Source organism: Poeciliopsis prolifica, unplaced genomic scaffold (assembly GCF_027474105.1).
Source record: "Poeciliopsis prolifica strain line A6 unplaced genomic scaffold, Auburn_PproV2 SCAFFOLD067, whole genome shotgun sequence".
Classification (NCBI taxonomy): Eukaryota; Metazoa; Chordata; class Actinopteri; order Cyprinodontiformes; family Poeciliidae; genus Poeciliopsis; species Poeciliopsis prolifica.
Genome location: NW_026562442.1, coordinates 77,283 through 96,160, shown reverse-complemented (window position 1 = coordinate 96,160; position 18,878 = coordinate 77,283). Strand labels below are relative to the sequence as shown.

The 18,878-nt window shown below is 37.6% G+C and overlaps 1 protein-coding gene across 9 annotated transcripts in view; it reads right to left on the bottom strand.

The window, feature by feature from the left end:
* The window catches only part of ppfia2 (PTPRF interacting protein alpha 2), a 107,131-nt gene that overhangs the window by 25,807 nt on the left and 62,446 nt on the right, over positions 1-18,878 (bottom strand). For all 9 annotated transcript variants that reach the window (XM_055020364.1, XM_055020360.1, XM_055020361.1 and 6 more), the window contains 3 exons: positions 5,691-5,792; positions 3,182-3,346; positions 2,746-2,820 (listed from right to left, as the gene is read on the bottom strand). In XM_055020364.1, coding sequence (XP_054876339.1) covers positions 2,746-2,820; positions 3,182-3,346; positions 5,691-5,792 — 342 coding nt within the window. The remainder of the gene's footprint in view (positions 1-2,745; positions 2,821-3,181; positions 3,347-5,690; positions 5,793-18,878) is intronic.

Genomic DNA, 18,878 nt, shown 5'->3' with positions numbered 1-18,878 from the left:
TCTGCAATTTCTCCACCTCAGAGATCAAACACCAACACCACCCCTGAGATGAAAGCCCAACAAATAATGAATGGAGTACCGCACATGCATCTCCAGCTCAAAAATAACAGAACCGACAAGTTAAAATGAACAGGCTGCCTTTTACTTCTTTTTGATGTTGTTGATCCATCTTCATTAAGAGGAAAGGGATAAAATAGTAAGGACGAAAAAAAGCGACAATTTGATGTTATTGTCTGTTTTTACAACAGAGAAATGTCCGAAGTAGCGCGTTGAAGGAGAAATTTGAATTATTAGAAGGAGTGAAGGGTGATTTTGATTTTCTGCAAAGCAATTTGCTGAATTGAAGAAGATTGAATCCATCTAGTAGCATGAAATCTGGAGCAGTCTACTTAAATTACAATCGGTCACAAATGGGAAAAAAATAACCCCAATTTCTTTCCTCGTACAAAAACATTTTCCTTGAAGTCAAAATAAAGTTGTTTCTGATTTCCTGTGCTACGTTTGGGTTATTTCAAAGGTAGCACAGTGGAAATAAATCTGATTACATCTATGTAAATGTTAAATATTCCAATATCAAACTTGGATTTCACATGCGATATGACTGTTTTGATAAATGGCCATCTTGTTTTCAACAACAACTTGTGAAAATGAAGGCTAAATATTCAGATATTCAACAATTTCCATATTCAGATGGTATTTGCTCATCTCTAATCAGATCTCCACATGTAAGTGGGACTAACCAGATTATATGACTTCAAACGTGTTGAATCCTCTGCAGGATCTGGTTTCATGTTGAGGTTAAAATACTGATTTTTTTTCCCAAGCAGTGTCATCTACTGCTTAGATTTATTATTAATCAATGGCTTTTCAATGCTTCCTCATATCAAAAAGGAGACCACAAAATGTTCAGGTCTGATGCAGATGACTTGAACAAATAAACTTGTTACTAGAAATGCCAAAAATAATGCATTTATTTTTCCTAAACTGCCAGGTTTTTTTAGGGTATTTGTAATCAACTGTTACCAATACTGTACTTTATCCATAAGAAACTTTAAAGATGAAATTGAAAGTTTTTGGAAATTTTTAAAATTAAAAGTCCAAAATAAGAGCTTGATATCAACAAAATTTGAGGGTCTCTGCTTTAGGATCAGAAAGATCCTAAAAAAATAAACAAACAGGGAAAGTATTGCACAATATCTTTCCTTAAAAATACAAAAATATGCTTTGCAGGAGTCAGACCTGCAAGGTTTGTCTGTGTACAGCATTAAAGAAAACTTACCAGCTTTGCAAGACAATTTTAAATAAATAAAGTTTCAGCTCTCTGTCTGTGAGCAGAAGACAATGTACACCTTAATTTTATCAACTAAGAACAATGAGAATCCTAGAAAGAATCCTATCATCCTTTGTGTATGACAAAGTTTCACTTTAACAAACAAAAACAATTCTAAACATGTAGCGTTAACCTCATTCCTTTAATTGTATCTTCCAATAGCTACCAACAAATCCAGTATAACATTTGATTTGATAGCAGCAAATTAGAATCCCTTGCAGTAATGAGTGTTTGGCCACTGAAGCACCTGTGACTGCACAAGGTCAAAGGTGCTGATTTCATGAGGCACGGCAGTGTTGTGAAAATGCCCGCAGGAAAATGGGACTCATACAAGACTTCCATCCAAAATCAATTACCAGTTTGCTTGCTCACGCCTCCCTGGAGCCCTTGAAGTGAGACATTTCTATTCAGCAACGCCAGTTCAAGCGTCTGTCTGCCGCCTCGAGGCCCAATCACTCATCTGCCCACAGCTGGCGCGCGCTGCTACCCGTATATAAGGGAGAAGCTCCAGGATGTACTGCAGAGGCTTTCTAACCTCAGCTCAGTGGTGTGAGAATTTCTAATGGTGCTACATTTCCTACCGCCGTGTCTGTCAGGGCCTCAAATGCTCGGTTAAAATCAAGTTTCTTCTAGGAAAAAAGAAGAAAAAACTTTAAAAACTACAGGCTTGTCAAATTACTTTCACTTCTTCAGAAAAGCATCTTTGATTTCACACACACTTGAGCTCAAACTATCTCCTCTACAACACTTTTTATTCCAACTATGATTGCGGTCTCCATACTTTTTCAGCTTTTACTAAAGACACACCTGCACACTCATTAGCACACATCTCTCTGACCACAGTTGGCATCGACATTCATTGCCTTTTTTTTCATTTATATTCTCCTTTTTATGCCTTCCTATCAAATCTCTGTCAGGATGTGAGAACCACAAAAAGCATACACATTGGTGCAAAAATGCATGAGGCACAAAAAAAATATTTTGCCGTTTTGCTCAAACAAACTTCTAAGTCCTTAATAGTGAAATTAAATGCTTTCTGCAACTGGCTGCACCAGATTTTATTTCAGTGGTATCTGATTGAAGCACATTGCATTTTGTAAAAACAAATTAAAACTTACTATCCACTTCACAGATACTTGGTTTGTCTTTCACCTGAAATCTCAGTGATGCATTGACTTGTAATATGAGAAAATGCATATTTTATTTTCATCATTTCTCATTTCATTCTCATTTCTATTTCTAGCATTTCTTGCACTAAATAAGATGAACCAGCAGAAAGTCTTAACTGAAGTGAATACACTGGCCTGCAGCTCATTACCCATTCAAACATTCAACGACTCAATGAAAGTGTATTTAAGTAAGTTTGTTTAAATATTAGCACAGTTGTTATTTCATATAAGCTCACAGTATGTTACCTCCTGATTGGCTGCTGTTAGCTCCTCCTCCAAGGCAGAGACTCTCTCCAGTGACACTCGTAGTCTCTCTCTGACCTGAAAGTATTAAAATAGAAAACAATATTTACGTCAATGTTCATTTAAATCGATTATTTAAATTTCAACCTAGGTAAGCTTTGATTGACACGGCAGGAGATAAATTATTTTGTTCTCTTAAATGTGGTTTTGAAGTCACAAAAGGAACCTTGATTGACTGTAAAAGTAATTTCTTCTTGTTCTGAGCTTTTCAACCCTGAATTAAAAACTCTGAAATCTGAAATAATTGTATTAATTCTATTAAAATATATAAGGAACCCATATTGTTTCACAATATTCTGCATTCATTTACAAATATACAAAAATATGTTTTTTTCCTCCAACAGAAGTGAAATTAATGCACGGCTGGTGACAGATGTACCTTCTCGTCGAGTGCTTTATGGTGTTCAAAAAGGGACTTAAGTGCTTTGAGGACTTCAACCTCACTGGAGACCCCTGAGGGGGACTGAGCTTGACGCTTGACCACCGTCATTCGAAGTGACCGCTCGTGTCTGGACACCAGGCATTCCAGATGTTCCAGAAGTAACTGGGAGAATCACATGCACAGATTAGTTGTTAAAAACAGGGAAAAGCTTCAAACAGCTGGCTGAACACATACAAACTAATATTTATATTAAAACATAAACCTTAAAAGATACTTTGAAGCTTCATCACTTTCTTTATAACTGCTCTTTGTTGTATTTGCATGTAGTGAATATAGCATAAAAACAAAAATGTTTCCCGTTGTGAAAGTCAAATAAGGTTAGGAAGCATTTAAAGGGCATAATGAAATTATTTCATTTTCAGTCATATTTAAAATCACTGGCACATTCTTTATAGTATTTAGGCTTAAAAGGCAGAATTAGTCAAAAATGAAATCAACTGGGTCAAACCCAAAAATCTACATCCGTCACCCTGTTAACAGCTTCAATAGGGCAAACAATACAAAATGACGGAGTCAAGATTTGTCACCTGCAAAAACAGGAATATTTATGCAAAGGTCAGGAATGGTTTTTTTATCCGTTTCTGGTGAAAAGTAAAAGGAGGCAAAAAGTGTAGAAGGTGAAAGAGAGTTTCTGATTCCATCATCAGAAAAACCCAGGCGTCTCAGTGGTGAACTCTTCGTAATTAGTACATCAAGAATATTTTAAATATTTCTAATTTGACATCAGGTTCTACTGTGGCTAAGAGAGGAAACTTTTATCGCAAAGGAAAGCAGTTTTGAATTCACACGAGGATGGACTGTCTGCAGCACCATATGTTGCAGAAACTAACTTGGTTTTCTACTAAATTATTCAAATAAATGCTCTGGAAGTAGTATACATTCAATTAGTTTTAAAACCAATAATATTTTACCATTAGAAAAAATTTAAGTTGTCATGCTCATGTGTCTGAAAAAAAATGAGCACCTATAAAAAGGCAAATTTAAACCACTTCTCTATCTGAATTATCTCTCTTATATCTGGAGCAGCAGTCATCATGTACTCTGTATTCCTGCAACATCAACAGAACAAACAGCTGAATCAGTCATGAAGCGTTTACACTGAGCTTCTTCCAGAATTAGAACACACTCTAATCCTGTTCGGTAGATTTTTTCAAAACATTGCTTTATTATTTATTGGACATGCTTCATGTCTCCAGACCCTCTTGAGTCTAACTGTTCGTGTCTCTCATTCGACTGGGACATTTATCCTAAGAGTCAATAAAGTTTACATGTCTCCACAGACAACACTGCAGCTCTCAGTCCACTGCCTGTCTGCACTTGGTTTACAAAACTTAATTATGAAATGTAAAACACCTTCAGTGACAATACCAAGTTTAATTAAAGCTTGCTTAGAAAATTGCTCTTTAGAGAGTTCGAGGCGATAATTAAGCGAGTGTGAAAATGACGTTTTCTGTTTCTTTGCACCTCTTTTCATGATTTCTCAGTGAGCTGTGCTAAAATAGTCCTTTAGCAGAACAAAAAAAAAAGTGAAAACTAAATCAGTGCAGAAAAGTAAACCGATCTTGTCTGGCAACAGCAGAGTGTGCTTACAGCTTTTAAGAGGAGAATGGTTTTTAAAAGTGAACATGCACAACTTTGCCTCCCCAAACATTTACAAGTTGGTTCAATTTCCCATGAGAGTATTTGAGCTGGAGAACTCTGCATATTATCACCACTTAATTCTACTGCCCAGCTCTCATATGTGGAGGAAGTGGAAAACTTCCAGCCAGAATATCAAGAACTACAGAATATCTTCTTGATATTCTGATACAGAATATCAGAATATCAAGAATATCAAGAACTACAGAATATCAAGAAGAATCATCAGATGCTTGATTCAGTACTTTTGCAGACTTACTTCCATTTCTGTTCTCAGCTTCCAGGAACCATTTTTCCTGAGGATCTTATTCAAAATTGTGAAGCAGGAAGTGAAACATCATAAAATATCAGGAATACGGAAAAAAATCTTTCCGTGTGTAATTTAGTCTTTCTTCTGGTTACCTGTCACAAGTTGTGTCCCTCAAGGCTGTGTATTAGAAATACCACTTTTTGACCATTCATATTAATAATGTAGGTCAAGTTGTTAACAATTCATTCCTCCATTTCTATACTAAAGATATTTGTTTGTCATGGAAAATCAGTTCTGTTGGTTCATCCACATTTTTAACATTATTAAATATCAAAACTAAAATAAGTCTATATTGTTTTATTCCCCTGCTGCTATTTTGTCCACATGAAAGGATCCCAACTTTATTTGTATCTTTTGCAAGTACAAAAACACTGGGAGTAGCAAAAAGACATTTATTTGTTTCCTCACAAGAAGCTTCATAGTACAAGTAGCTGGAGAGGAACTGACCGATCCAGCACAATGTAAGTTTGATGCAAGATTCAAGCTTTAGATACATACCCTGGTGTTGTTCCTCTCAGCTTTGAGTTCAGAGATCTCCTCCTCCTTCTCCAGCAGCTGCTCCCTGCAGGCATTCAGCTCCTTGGTCAGCGCAGCAAACTCCTGCAGAACCACAGAGAAAAAGACGAGATAGGTCAGGATCAGAAGAAATCCATCAGTTAACTGGAAAGGATCGAATCAGTTATAAAGCAGCTTTTTTTTACGTGATGATTAAAAGATAAAGAAATAATTTGACTTTGAAAGTTTTGCAATTACAGTATGCAGGTATAAAGGATGAAGTACTTGTCACAGTCCTACTTTAAAACGAGTCAATTTCGTTTTAAAGTGGTCAATTTTATATGTAGTCTCGTTTTATGAGTCAATCTCCAAGATAATGAGAGCAAAACTTCCTGTCTGCTCAACACTATTAGACGCACACACATTGTGAGCCAACAGAAAAATGCCGCAGAAAATTCTGCACTACAACATAAGTAGTGACCGAGATGACTTAGAAGAACCCAGACAAAAAGAAACTCCACTGATCATGTTTGCGGAGGGAACCTCGTCTCTCTTCCTGCTGCTAAACTCTGTCAGAGTTGAGGAGGCAGCAGTTTAGCGAGAGAAGCTTTTACTAACGACGTCCTCTAGCTCCTCCGGAGAGGCTCTGTGCTTTTCATTTGAACGCTGGAAGGCATATTTTCTCCAGAGCTTTGAGTGTACTTTTGGTTTCCTGCTGGTTCACAGAAAGTTAATCATTAAAGATTTAGATTCATACTTTAGCTGGGAATTCCTTAAAAGGAAAACATAAAAACTCTGTAATTTAGTGCGTAGTGCTTGAAAATCCTGCAAATGTGTTGTGAGTCTTTTGTGTTTGAAACATTTTTGTGGTTTTTTGTAGTTTCTTGGTTATTCTCATTGGTGTGCTAGTCGTGAGATCAAACTAACAAACTTCAACATATTAGGCATTAATTCATAACTGTTTAGTTATTTGTGGTTAAGTTTCCAAAGGGACAAATTGTGGCTTTAACAGGAGCTTTAGCAGGAAAATATTTATAGAAAACAGTCACTTACGATTGGTATTCTTTTAAACAAATTTAATAAAATTACTCCCTTGTTCTCACATTCTACAAAAAGGCATTTGAAATTGATTTACATTATAAACACTTAGCTTAAGCATGAAGCCTGCTTAAAACATAAACTGATAAATTTGCAGAAATATATGTGCTTCAATTGTTTGACTAAAAAGCACCAAAAAAAAAAGATTTTTTTTTTCTAAAGAAAAGATAAATTACAAAAGATTGTCAGTTTTATGAACTTTGTTTTTAGCTTTATTTGACATTTCAAATTAATTTGAAGCTCCAAAAGAAATAAGATGATCAATAACATAATTAATTGGGGATATTTTGTTTCAGCGTGCAAAAATGTAAACACTTTGCACCCACCGTAAAAAATAAAGCCATGTTTTGCTTTATGAGTCTTGCATGTTATTTTCTAATCTGTCCTTCAGGAGTCAAGGACAATAAGTCAGTGCTGTGCAGACTCCAGGGAGTGCACTCATATTATGTCTCTGTGCTACGAATCCTTAGAGATCAGAGAGTCACAAATCCTCTATGGAAATGACATGAAAGTTTCTTTTGGACTGTTTTAAGTAGATCTGACCAGAAGTAAGGCTTCTAGGTCAATGAGTAACCTGACATGACAGGAACCAGCAGGAAGATTCTCTGCACCATAAAATGATTAAATGTTGTAAAACCCACAGAAGAAAGAAAAGCTTGCATGTACATGTTTACATGACTTTGTTTTTGTCCTTAAGATACTAAAAAAATTTGGTTTCAAAAGAAAACAACACAAGAAAATAGGCTTACATACTAGATAAAGAATTATGTGGGGAATTTTTATATTCTTTCTTCAGAAAGTGTTAAATAGTGAAAGTATTTTTGGTGCCAGAAAACCTACAAATCTTGAAAGCAGTGACATGAAGGACTCCCATTGAAATATTTTCCTTTTCTTTTAAAGCAGTCAAGTAATTTCGGCAGTGGCAATTTGGCTTCCTATAACTAGAGTTTTGCTGTTTTTGTACATAATTACTGAAACTCTTCTGCAATTCTAAATAGAACATGACAAATGAATAAGTTGTCATTTGATGACATGCTGGACCAAACAGATGCTTTTCACACGGATCCAACAACCGAACAGGTCAGTAATGTGAAACTGAAGAGGGCAAACCTCTCCTACGACTATAAATATTATTCCACGTGAATGTGAGACGAGTTTCTAGCTGACTAACGGCTTGGAGGATATGAAGCAAAACATGTTTTCAAGATGATTTTGATTTCAACCCCAAAGCTATCGAGACAAATTTTATTGCACTCTCACCAACTACTCACATGTGTGGTTTTACCCACAACAAATGGGTGCAGCTGGAAGCCTTCTTTCCCCCTCTACCCAGTGTCTGAGCCAAATAAGCGACTGAAACTTGACTGAATGTCAGTATTTTACATTCTGCCATCGCCACGTCCATCAGGAATGATATCGGAGCAAAATTTTAAGCTACGTTATTGTAGTTCGGTTAAAACTTCAGGAGTAAATGCAGACTGCTCTGTATAGTAAGTGACTTCCAGCTGCTTCCATTCACTCCTCCTGTTTAAAGCAACCATTTTACAACTCACACGTATAAAGTATTTCTTATACTTTATACGTATTCTGCTAGTTTCCAAAATGGCAGCAAACCCAATTTAGAAACTGGAACAGAAATACATTTTTAAAGAATACTGAGCACAGTTTGCTTATCACAGCTATTGACTAAAAGCAAATTTTAGCAGGATAAAAATCTGGAAGATTCAAATGTGTAAAATCAAAATACAGGAGTGAAAAGAAAATTGACTCTTCTTTCCAAGTAATTACTCCTTTGCACAAATAGCCATTCAGTATAGTTTATTTTTTTGTTAGAAGACATGCTAGAAAATCCATCATCAGGTCAGGCTGGACATGACCTACATTCAGAGTCCACAGACCTAAATTACTAGTTAATTAAAGCACAGCGGCACATAAAACAAGTGCAGATGGCAGTTGAACAAAGTTACTTTGGTTTACAAAGTTTATTCTGACCAACCGGATGGTTAACCAAATGTTTGCTTTGCATAAGGGGAAAAAGTGCAGATGTTAGCCTCTAATGCACAGTTACATTTAGAGAAAACCAAGTACAACAGAAGCATTGCATCAGCACAAACACCTCATAACAAATACCAAGCACAGAGGCAGAGGCCTCATCATTTGTGCCCACTTTGCAGCCACGGTTTTTGCTGAATATACTAAAAAAAACTGTGAACTTAGCTGCAGAAGCTGTAGAGCGTTACTGCTCCCAAAGCAACAGAAACAAAACCAGGCCACAGTGCATCCTGTTCTGATGATCAGGACCAATAAAAAGTTCATTCAACTCAGCCCTCTGAAGTTCGGGCTCAAACTGTGGGGACAAAGAAGCTAATTATTGGTGCAATAAATGCCTGCACAGTTGATGACTGAGTGTATCTGTGGAGGAAGCTAAGGTCAACCAGGATCTGGGCTGTTACCATAGCAACAGGAGACAGGGGCAAAAACGTGTTGGCGTGGTAACCAAGTCATCTCTGCAGGGAGCTGACCTAAAATTCACGCACAGAAAACAATGAGGAGTTTGAAGACGGAGAATTTGTGTTATTTTAGTTTTGGCCTGACATACAACTCACATTTCCTGTTTTACATATTCTATGAAATCAGATTTGGCATCTGAAAAAGAAAAAAAAATTCACTTCCCAGAGCTGATTATCATAATTTCACGCTTCTCTAAACCATCTTGAGAAATACCTTCTAATAAATCCTGGGAGTTACGCAGCACTTTTTTTTTTCTTTTTTAGTCTCTCTGCATTTTTCAGACTTGTAAATGTTTGCAGCAGGTCAGGCAAAAAAGAAGCTTAGAACTCATAAATCTCCCTCTCACAGGAGTGCAGCTAATCACAGTCACCTCCTCTTAAGAAAAAGCCCCTCTGCAAATTGCACAGTTTGCTTTAGTGCTCGTCGGATCAGAATATCCCCTCGCTGCTGCTCCAATAACATCGCCTTCCTCAGCATCAGACAGCCGTAAACTCTCGGTGCAGCACGCCATTAAAACTGTTGTGTCCAAACGGTCTCTCCACTCAGAGCCAAGTTAAATAAAAGGCTGTGACCTCAGGGGGAAGGAAATGTTTTGAAGACTGTTATCCCCCCCAAAGGCCACTCTGTCAGGATGCTTGACAGATTATAGACTTTGCTGAAACATCATTTGACAGAGATATTTAGGTTATAAACACGTATATGTTTGGAATAACAACAGAATTTCATCAATGATGCAACACAACATCATCTATTAATAATATTTAGTTATTTAGAAACAAATGCTTTAAAATATCAGCAACTGTATGTTCTGACAGTCAGACTTTGCTTTCATGAAACTGTGGTAAATTAAAAAATGTTACTATTTTTCAAAGAAGTTTGAATATTAAAAATATAATCTGTGGAAAAGGTTGAACTATTCTGAAATGGTTGTGGCTTTTTTTCCACTCAGATATTTATTTTTGCCTAATTCTCCCTAAAGGAGAGAAAGAAAAAAATAAGACCTGGAGGTTTTATTTGCAGTAAACCTACCCAGCAGCCCACAGGCACATCTTTGGTAAACAACATGAAAGCATATTGATGTAAAAAAAAAAAAAACTGCAAAATGACTGGAGCATTTTCTACATTTTGAGAGCAGGAAGATTGAAGGAGAAAAAGAGTAAAAGTGAAGATGCACATGCACAGCATTATTAGAGCATCTATAATTTTGAGGCAGGAGAAAAGTAGGAGATAGAAACAAAAAAAATAAAGTAGAAAACCTCAATGTGGTTTTCAACAAAAGCCATTCTGATTTTTAATAAATTAAACAATAATTACAATGTATTTTAGTTTAATGATTGAGTCCTGCTTTTTTCCCCCAACATTTTTGATCCAGAAATCTTCCCTTCCTTCAGGCCTCACGTTCACTATTTTATTCAAGACCCACCAGACCAATAAAGCCCCCTGACTCTTTTCTCCACTTCTCATTACCTGTGCAGAGTGCAAAGCGCTGCAATATATCAGGCAATGTGCGTGCATGAAAGTGTGCGGATATAGTGTCTGACAGCTGAACTCTAAATGAATTGGTGGTCAAGGCTTCCTCTCTGAGTGGGCGACTTTTGGCCTAAATTACAGCAGCATCAGATAGTTGTGGGGTTTTTTTTCCTCCTATTGGAAGTGTAGTTGTGCCTCTGCAGAAAAGCCTTGCTTCCGAGCTAAAAACATATCCTGCCAACCGTGCATCTTTCTCAGGACTGCAGAGGTGGCGGTTGTGACTGACAGCATGCTGATTCACTGGGTGAGTCTCAGAGAGCATGTCATCCATGCAATGATGAGCCTGCCATTTTTTAGCAGTCAATCCTCAAGTGTTTGGAAATTTACATTAGTGAAGCTGATAAGCCAGCCTAGAATGAGGCATCTAAAGATGATTAACAAAAAGCACCAAGGAACTCCTTGCAAGCAGCTAAAAATATTTATGATTTGAGGAACTGTATTCTCAGAAAGTGAACCAACAGATGATATTTGAGCTTTTCAGACATAGCATGGGCAACAGAAGGGTTCACAACACGTCTTCAATTTTTAATCAAGCGGGATATTTACAGTCTGAGACTAAAAGGAGGAGAGGAAACATGGCTGGTTATAAATAAACAATGAGAACAACATGCTGCTATCAATACCACCTCCCCCAGTAAACAAATGTGTACACATGCTGTGGAGATGCTGAGCAACAGTAGACAAAATATCAATAAGATCATGTTACATAAATATTCACATGCTGCAAATAAAACTTGGAGATGTGTAATCATCCCTCAGGCTGCTGATAGAGGAAGGGAAAACTATTTTTACTCTGATTTTACTAGAATTACTAGAATATCCTTTGCACTGCTTCACATTTTGTCTCTCAACAAGCAACTTCAATGCATTTTGCTAAAATTTTATTAGTATAGAGCATTTCAGCAACAAGACAGTTCTGAGTGCTTTGCAAAGTAAAATGACTCCTCAACACAATTCCTCTTGGAATTGCCCATTTTTTTTTCTATGGCCCGCCTTTGCCTGGTGATTGGTTTTTAGTCACCACACATTTAAAGTCACATGAGGTTTGTTTTTTTATTAAAATAAAAGTACCTTTTTAAGACAGTCTTTAAGCATTCAACATAATTTGGGGCAAACGTTTCTAAATATTGTGTTCTTATTGGCTTTGAGCAGAAAAATCACCATAATTAACCAAAATAAAGGCTTAAAAAACATCAGTCTCTGTGCAAAAGTTGTAGTTCCTGATATACAAAAACTTCTCAATAAGATTCTGCTTTTCTGAATCTAGTTTTAATGGATAGACATATCACACTGAGAAAACACCTATTGGCTGACCAAGCATTCAGTTTTATTCAGTTTAAAAATTAGATGGACATTTAGACCTTTAGAAAACGTGAAATCTTTTAAACACTTTTAGCTGAATGATTTAAAGGAAGGGTGTCAGAAACCTGCTGAGCAGCAACAACAGTGACCCACAGAAACACAGCCAGCCTAATTCCAGCCCTCAGTCTGGCTGATAAAGACGGATCGGTCCCAGCGGCTCCCGGTCGGACTCTCTGGATCCTTGGAGACCTTGAGGTTTGACCACTGCACTCAATCAGCTCAGCAGCAGCTTCAATTCCTCAACTTCAAATATTCAAAAAGGTTTTACGTCCTGACAGCGCAGCTCTTTTTGTTCATGGTAAGATTTTGAATATTTTGCACCAGCACCCTGAATGCTTTCATCACTCTATCGTCATCTGAAATGCAGTGTTTACCTTTCCTCCGCCCTGCTGTCCACTCACTGGATACAACACTCTGTCCAAAAAAACCTCCAACATTTTACAAGTACAGTATTTGGAATCACTACGACGGCCAGATCCATCGAGATTCAAGATTCAAGATTAAGCAGAGCTAAAGAAGCCAGAGGCTAACGTATGGACATCCAGCTTTGATGTCTTTATGTGTTTTAAAGTTCAAATTCAGCCTCTAAAATTCCACCTTTTCATTTGAATCTTATTTTATATGCAATAAATTAAGTTTATTTTTTCATTTGATGAGAGATTCTTTAAGATGAACACAGAGAGCACCGGGGCTGATTTTGTGACGTCAGTAAATTTACAACATTTAGCTGATAAGGCAAGAGTTTTTTCTCTGTTCTGTGCAGACTCCTTGAGGACAAGTCATGAATCTGCTTTTGAAGATGCTACCTTAATTTACGCAGCAATTCAGATAAATACTCCGCGGCAACAACAGAAATCAAAATGAAAGAGGTTTAAAGAAAGTCCCCAAACGATCTAATGCATCACCACCATTATTGTTTCACCCTCATTTTCCAAAACTAGCTTTCAAATTGTTCCTGGCTAAAACTGAAGGACAATATCAAAGCAGAGGATGAACTACCTCTGCGCACAGAAAGACACCCAAAAGACATTTTAATGCTTCAAACAGCAGTAAAACGGCACAATTGAAGTTGACAGATTTTCTCCATAGAAAAATAGGTGATAATGTTCACCAAAGTGGAACAAGACATTTGAAAACTTTATTCATGATACACACAGAGAACTGAAGTTTGAGATTCTTATTTTAATTACATTGCACTAACTACTAGCATTCAACATTTATTTACAGAATTAATTTAAATGAGTTTGTTTTGCATTTATGCACATCTGAAACCAGAAGTTTTCATAAAAAAATAGAAAATGTTCCATTTGATTTTTCCAAGGCTAAATCAGATCAAACCATCTATTTTACGTCAGTTTGAGCACTTCTTTCTATAATCTGAGGAGAATTGTCAGAAATGAAATACATGTACAGCCGCCTGAAGGATGTATTGTATGAGCAAATCCACTGACACTCGTCACCAACATCTCCCTTCAATACAACTCTAACAATTTTCTGCATAAAGAAGCTGACCTTCACCCAGCAACTTTCTCATTTGACAGGAGAATACACTCCTGAATAGAAAGAGGTTTAATGATGAAAATATAAGTTACGCTTGGTTCATATTCATATAGAAAAACAGCACATTTAAGTTCAAAGCTCTTAAAGTCAAGGCCGCTGATGAATGAGTCTTTTTGAAGGCGTGCTTTAACAACACTGGCTATGAGCTGCAACATCTAGACACTGGAACCATTTAATAACTCAAAAAAAAAAAACGCTGTTTGGTTATTATTGCAAACCTTTGCAGTTTCAGTATTGAGCAACACATTTTTGAGGAAACTTGGAAGAAAAGATGCATTTCCTGCAACTCTTTGATGCCTCCCTATTGAATCCATTAGCTGAATCACCTCCTAAGTTCTCCAGAGTCCTCCCCCCAAAAATAATACACAAATGCTGCTTCTAAATTATGCTAATTCTCCAGAATGACACTGAAGCTATCAAACTTTTTTCTGCACAGAAAATCTGGTTTTATGAATCACGTGGACATTTATGCAATGAATGTGAAGCGAGAATGAAAGAAAGTACTGAAGAGACATTTGTTCTGCGACACTCTCAACTTGACACATTTAGCTCCAGTGTACTTGGCACGCTGATAAATTGACGCCAATGAGATGCACAGTGCAGCAGTGCCCATGTTAATAAGGTCAGGGGAGAGGAAGAGCATTTTATTATCCAGTGAGAATGCATTCTCTGTTTTCCACATGTAACGTTCTATCACACTCTTCACATTTACTTTAAATAACATAAGTCACCCGTGCACGCTGCAAAGCTGCATATCTCTGTGAAACACACAAACAAGCATTCCCTGAAATGTCACACCATCCATCATTTATTGCACACAGGGAGAAAAATGCTCCAATAGCACCCATTTCTTTCCAGCAACAAAACGGCACCAGCAGCTTCTTGGCTGCCGTGCCGAGTGTTTTCAGGAGAAGATGATGATTCACACGGCTGCACATTCTACATTTTCTTATTCAGGCTAAGGCAACAACAGAATTTATGTTTTGGTGCAGAGGGTGCAACTAATGATTTATTAGAAGATAATGATTCTTTCTTGTTCTGTCTTGGCAACAAAAAGTTGCATATAGAGCATTCATAGACATTCTTTCACTAAAAGCAGGAAACTGTGTCGCTTTTTTAGAATCCACTCATGTGTCCAAAAATGGGAATAAGAGGCTGCATAAAGTAAAGCATCAAATTCAGCATCACTAAGATAACTGATACCAAGCATGAAAATGTTGAAATTTCAAAAAACTTAATATCTGACAAAGTAAAACTTTTTCAACTTTTCAAATTTTCACCTGGTCACAAACTTCAAACTGTGATTCATTACAACATGCTTGGCCTTGAGATGCTTCTAGCTGGTTTTTATTTGTGCAGTTATGTTGGCAGCAGCATTGTGTAATGAAAACATTTTCTTCAGCACAGATAGGGTAGATGGTTGGGACACATTTTATAGCGGGTCATAAAAAGAAAACATAGCATTCACAAAAAAATGAAACCATCACCCATTTGTCATTTTGCAAAAACCTGCTACAGATATAAAACTATGCATTTTAATCAGTGCAAGATACCAGGAATGAATAGAAACTGGGGCTTTTTAGCATGAAAGGTGGAACTAAAGCTAGAGATGGCGAGTAAAATCGAAGTGCAGCTTTCAGACAAGAACGACACTTTTATTTGGGCAGATAACCAGCTGAGGAACAGAGCAGTTTTTGTGTGAGTGCAATGCCACGTTTGGAAAATTCATCAGACGAGTGGTAGGATTTGCAAAGATTACAGTAGACAGGGAGGACAGGGTTTGGAGCAATGTTGATTAAATCCCTGTCCTCGCAGATAACATTTGTAACAGCCAAGATGTACACACACACACCCTCAGTGCATCAAGGCAGGACACCGTCTGAGGTTTAACTCCCGCTGAAATAATCCAGAAAGAGAAACACTTCTTCACAGAAGCTGGAAGGTAACAAAGAGAAGCTCTTTTTAACCGCAATGCAACCAAATCACCAGAAAAGCTTTACATATATGATGTTCGTATCCTTAATAGTATGACCACAAAAAGAAAAAATAAATGTTTTGCACTCCGTTCACCTCTTTGCCTTCTAAGACAGAAAAGCCAACCATTACCTCAGGGGACGTCAGAATCCACTGACCTGAACCTCACATTTATTTATTGCAGATCCTAAAAAACAATAGAATGGGGATGGTTGAAAACATAGCAGTAAAGTACAAATATTCAGAGTTTTCTTTCATGTATAGAAAAGCCCTGAACCAGTGCAGCAATTGTCTTCACTGCTGCTGTGTTTAGAAAGCTCTCGGGGGAGAGGGTGTGCTTCTTATGTACAGTATAAAAGTTAATACCTCGCTATTAACATTTACTACCGTCTGGTGAGACCAAAGAGGTGTCAGGATGATAAATTCTGATGCTACTTTATAGCTTATATAAAAGTTTGCATTAGATGTAGTTTATAAGACATCAACCTGCAGGACAGGACATTTTAAAACAGCAAAGTGAAAAATCAAAGCGCCTGCACTTAAACGGTTTTTAAACTGAAGGTTTACCTAAATCACATTGATGAGTTGTTTTTATGATCTCATTCCTATTTGCAAATAATTGAATAATTAAAATATCTACTTTTATTGATGATGTGAAATGGTTCTCCAATCAGTTTCGAAAACACATAAAATGTATTTTTATGTAGTTTATCCAGAATTACAGCTGCACAAAATTATTATCTCATGATTGTCTGCAATAACAAAATGACAAAAAATTGACTGGATGCAGCAATTAAATTACTCTTATATTTCAGACATTATGCAATTATATGCTGCATGCTAGTAATAAATTCAATCAGACGCATCGACCTTAATGCCCAAACCTGAGATTTTTCACCTATTTGGAGCAGATAACTTATGCAATAGACCTTTTTCACGGCAACCGGAAGCTGTATCTGATAGGGCTGTGGCACTTCCTGTTTTGGTGACTGTAATTCAAGTACTCTGAAAATGGCTCTCCTCCTCCGGTCCTTTTCATCGTCCTTACTTAATTTGCCAGCCCTTTCTCTCGCTGATGCGGAGGAAATCGCAGCGGCTAGTTCATCCACCAACATGGATACAAGTTCTTCCATGAAAAATATATCCACCGCTATCAAGGCCCTTTCAGAGTGGTGTGGTTCTTGTAGGCAGAGAACGTTTCAGACTGTAAGGTGAGGGATGATGGCGTTTCCAGAACTACGTCCAAGATGACACGGACATTTGGAGAAAACTTCAAAAATTTCTGAGGCATGCTGGCTTTTACCTTCTCACGACTAATCCACAGGTTGATGGAAGAGAACACAATGAAGAGGTAGTTGGCCCAGGTGATGATCACTCGGCTGACAGTAGCTATGCTGGCTTGAAACATGTCAGCAATGAGCTGCTCCTTCATGCCCACTGCAACGCTGAATGAGTACATCAGGTACTCATCAGGAACTCATCAATCAGAGGCATGCAGCAGGCAGGCCTGGCTTCAGCACATGCTTCCTCTCCAAGTTGCTGTGCTCTGGTCCAGTACACCAGGCGTGATGCAGAGGGTGCAATGGACTCCCAGAAGATCCAGAACACACATTCAGATGGAAATTTGGTGTAGAACCGGATCTGGTCATCAGAGGCACAGTAGCGGCTAAAAAGTGTGGCAGACAAATCCACTTTTTGAAGTCTGGCCTCCAACTCCTTAATATAATCCAGAGCTTCATGCACCTGTAAAACCAAAATAAATTACCAAAACATACGGTTAGCAATAAGTTTCAATTATATTGTATATTTGAAACATTACTTCTGTGAAGATCAATACATGTTGTGAGTCGGAGCATTTATGTATACAGCCATTGACTTAATCTCTCCACAAAATACATAACCACATAATTTCATAATTTCATGATTATGTGATAATAATAATAATAATAATAATAATAATAATAATAATAATAATATAGCAACAGTTATATTTTACTGACATTCTCTTACATGGAAAATATATACAATATACTATCTTTTACCTGCGGTGATGTGCCGTATAGTCCATGGTCCGCAGTAGCATCTTCAGCCTGGCTAGCTTTCTAGAGGACAAACTGCCGTTTCTTAGCCCTCTCGAAAGCAGACTCTCTCATTGCCGGTGCAGTGAAGTTACTCCAGGCAAACAGGGAAGGACAGCTCCACTTTTAAGGCGGCTGGTGGTGGATCCGCTAACAAAATCCTCCGGTGTGAAGTGGTGGCTACATACGAAAATTCTCCCCGCCTTTATGGAACAGTCCGGATTCATCTCTTCGGATCGCCTGGATCCACTGCCTCCGTTGGTCCGGGTCCGTCGGGAACGCATGATATGACAGATAAGGCTGTTTTCTTGCTCCACACGAACAACCAGGGACTGAACAAAAACAGCTGTGCCGAGACTGAGCCATTTTCCTAGCCTTTTAATGCTAACGCTATAGCCACCGGAAGTTGCCCAACCCCACATCCGCTTTCAAACCCGGAAGCGTGAAAAAGGTCTATAGAAATAATATCAGTCTTATGATTTGTCCCAAAATTGTGCTAACTTTTCCAGAATTATTTAATAAATCTAAACACTTATTTCTGTAATTATTTCAAATCCTAGCTGTTCTGCAGAGATGAACAGTAACATCACATATTGTTACCTTACATTATATCTGCAATGTATTTATGAATGTGACTGAACTTAATTTATATTTGCTGTTTAGCTATAAAATGGAAAAATAATCCTGACAGAAGTTGCAAAAGTGTCTGAAAGTGATAGAAAATGGTCAGGTTCTCCTGGGGAGTCTTAGTAACAATCAGGTAGATAACATGTCTGTCTTTTCTGTTCCTGCCATCACTTATCACCCATCAACTGAGCAGCTTCTGTGCAGTCACCATTATCGCTCTCCCCCAGCCTTCGCTCCTGCAAAGTCTCACAAACTGAAATAAAAGAACATGAGTGAAAATCAAAGTCATGCAGTTGAGGGGAGATGATATCCCAGGCATCCTGCTGGCTCAGAATGAGGCTTGGTCAAGCTGAGCACTGGAAAAAAAACAAAAAAAAACATTCACATCCTCACCGAGCCCCATCTAATGCTCATGAATCACATACAATGTCTTTGAGCAGCAGTGTTGGCT